This window comes from Octopus bimaculoides, chromosome 2 (genome assembly GCF_001194135.2).
Source record: "Octopus bimaculoides isolate UCB-OBI-ISO-001 chromosome 2, ASM119413v2, whole genome shotgun sequence".
NCBI lineage: Eukaryota > Metazoa > Mollusca > Cephalopoda > Octopoda > Octopodidae > Octopus > Octopus bimaculoides.
This window is the reverse complement of record NC_068982.1, coordinates 115,021,228-115,024,486: the sequence shown is the minus strand read 5'-3', so window position 1 is coordinate 115,024,486 and position 3,259 is coordinate 115,021,228. Positions and strand designations below refer to the sequence as shown.

Genomic DNA, 3,259 nt, shown 5'->3' with positions numbered 1-3,259 from the left:
GTTTGTATTTATTTTCTGTTCAACAACTTTTCGCTAATTTTCTATGTACCGTGATTTGAGGAATATTTGGCTGCTATTTCTAGGACTAACCCTAACCCTAACCCTAACCCTAACCTTTGGAGATTAACTACGCTTTACACCGCTTAAACTGCCAAAGGAGTAACTGTAAACAGCTGAATACTTGTCAGTGATTGGTTGAAATTATCGAAATAAGACAATTTTTTACATGAAATAAATTCGAATACAAAAATTTTTTTCTGTTCTATAACACAAAATAGATAAGTATACGAAGTTTGAAAGTCTTTCGGTACCAAAAACACTACATAAAACATAAATGAAAACTGGTTCCCCCGTTTTGAACTAGATCCATCGACTTAATCCCTTTGTTTGTCCACTCTATGTTTAGCCACCTGTGGGCAATAAAGAAATAAATATAGGAATAGTCAGAGTGATGAATTGTCAAAATTAGAAGAGCCTTGTGATATTTACAATAATTCCGTCTCATTGTGTTCTGAGTTCGATCCTTGACAAGATTGTTTTTGTCTTTAATACTCATGGATTTTAAAAAGAAAAAAAGAGTCAAATACTGGGATTGATTTAATCGGCGATACCCTTCTTCGAAATATTGAGCCCTTGTGCCTATGTTAGAAATAATTAAGAATTAATATTAGAACACGTGAAGATCAAAAATATTTTAGAATGAAATGTTATGTTCACGAAAAAGAAGCAGTTTTTGATATTAAATAATTTTTAGAGGCAAGCAACATAATTGCATTGCAATGCAATCTGTTAAAAATAATTTTGAAATTAAGCCACGTCTTATGTATGTCTTCGTGAAAAATACTTCTTTCCTTTTCTTCTCTTATTGTTTCTTAATCTAAGGCAATCAATATTACTCAATAAAGTATTGTATTCGTTGTTTTTCAGGCAGTTAAAAAATATTTTATTTGCATTGTTCCTGACCTTAAAATTGATTATCATTATGCCTTCTGACGCTTCTACTTTTCCTTATCCACATCATTCAGCTGAAGGTGGAGCGTGTGATACTAGAACATATGTCTTAACATTGATCATATCTAATACAATGACAACTCACCAATGAAATCTATTGCTTATACACATTCTCTCTAATGATTTGTCATGGCTTTAGATAGAAAGTCTCGTTATTTCCTCATCTTTGTAGCTCCACTTTTAACGTATATTACTCTCTCAGTATATCTCAAGAAACTCCATCAAAAACAACAAACATTGAACCTTAGTTCTCAAAAGCAGTTTAAATATGCTCCAACATTATCAAAACGGAATGAAGTAATTGACAAAAGAAGAGGTTCACAGCCAGTGATAGATGTCATCAAACAAGTTATGGTTGATGAAATACCCAGGGATTTTCGGCGAGAAAATAATGATGTCAGGGACCAGAACATGCTTGAATTAAGTCAAAAGTTTACTGAATCTGAAATCAAGAATGAGGACGTTTTAGAAAGAAACCAGATGGAGGAGAAGAATATGAATTTATTATATGAAGATAAGGAAGAACATATATTTAAAGAAAAATTCATTGAAAAACCAATTGCCGACCGAGAATTAAAATTGGAATCCCAGAAAAAGAGAAACGGAAAAAGTTATCAAATGAAAAACAATCCAATTTTTATGATAAGAGAACCTGATATGAGTTGGTGCCAGAAATTCCGTGCGCGAATTTTGATTTTGATATTCTCGAGACCGGAAAATATTTACGAAAGGCAGATAATTCGAAAGACCTGGCTTAAAGATTTACCCAAAGAAATGTACGTAATATTTGTAATTGGAAAGTCGGAATTTGATAAAGATACCTTGGAATCGGAAGAAGAATTTCAGGATATACTTCAAGGGGAATTTAAGGATCACAAACGCTCTGAGACAACAAAATTTATGATGACTTTATTTTGGTTTAGTCATTTACAAAATTATTGTAAAGTTCCGAAGTTGGTCCTTAAAACTGTGGATAATATTTACATAAATGTGGCCGCTTTCCACGAATGGTTACGAACTAAATATACAACTACTAAAAACGTCTATTTAGGCAGAGTAGTGAAAAATGACCAGCCAAATAGAGATCGTGCAAACCCCAGGTATGTTCCCAAGATAGCTTTTCATCACTATATTTTCCCGGATTATCTAAACGGACCTCAATATTTATTTTCGGCTGATGTAATCCAGAGAATGTCATACGTTTCAAAACTAGTTTTTCCTATTGCTGTTGAGGACGCTTATATAGGTTTGCTTAGTGATCGTCTGCAAATAAAACCAATACAAGACGAAAATTTTCATCTTCTTATGAAGACTACTAACGTATGTATCAATGCCAAACTTCTTTTCATTTTCTGTAAATCTGCCAAAGAAATGAACAAATTACACAGGCAAATAATTAACAGTAAAAAATCCTTCGAATGTCAGCCACCGCGAAGTCAGAAACATCTTGGGCTGTGATATACAAATGTGTTTCCTATTTTAGTACAGTATAGTTTATAACTATAAAATACACTGAACTTGTTTGGTAATTGTATTTATAAAATTTATTGAAAAATTTTCGATGTTTTAGTAAGATATTTACTATACTAATTTTTACTGCTCTAATCTAAACGTCACGAGCTGCTGCTCTATTATCATTCCTTTACAACGGTCACTTGATAATCTACCTTTCTCTGCTTATCTTTATAATTTAATTCATATATATAAATATTCCATGTATTCTTAAACACTGACTTTATGATATAATGTTCTTTTTTATTACACGAGGACAATGCCTATTTTAATACTGTTCACAAGGATATACATGAAGCAAATGAAAACTAATGGTACGTTAATTGAAACCGAATCATTATTTTGGTTCAAACGAAACCTATTTTAAATATAATACAACGCTAAACTGATTTAATAATGATTATTATTTTGTCTATAAACATCACGTCACACATTTACCAGTTGGAGTATTATTAACCAAATTATCTTGAGGATATACCTGATTCTTATTTAATTAACTCCAAATGAAGGGAAAGTTTTATTTATTTCAGTTGGGATTTCAACTTAAAGCATAAGAGGACATAAAAATAACATCACAAGGTATTTTATCCGACGTTCTATCGATTTTGCATTTCTATAGCAAAAAGAAAAAGTCACAGACCTCTACACTGAGTGGGAGAGTTTATGTGATGAAATCAATCCCAGTATTTGGTTAGTATTTCATTACATTATTTTATCGAATTCTCGGAAGAAGAAA

General features: G+C 31.7%; 1 protein-coding gene across 1 annotated transcript; it reads left to right on the top strand.

The window, feature by feature from the left end:
* The first annotated feature begins 1,032 nt into the window (after nucleotides 1-1,032).
* On the top strand, nucleotides 1,033-2,567 carry LOC106881127 (beta-1,3-galactosyltransferase 1). Its single transcript, XM_014931389.2, has one exon. It carries the CDS (start codon nucleotides 1,141-1,143, stop codon nucleotides 2,467-2,469), a length of 1,329 nt encoding a protein of 442 aa, XP_014786875.1. The 5' UTR covers nucleotides 1,033-1,140; the 3' UTR covers nucleotides 2,470-2,567.
* Nucleotides 2,568-3,259: the final 692 nt, after the last annotated feature.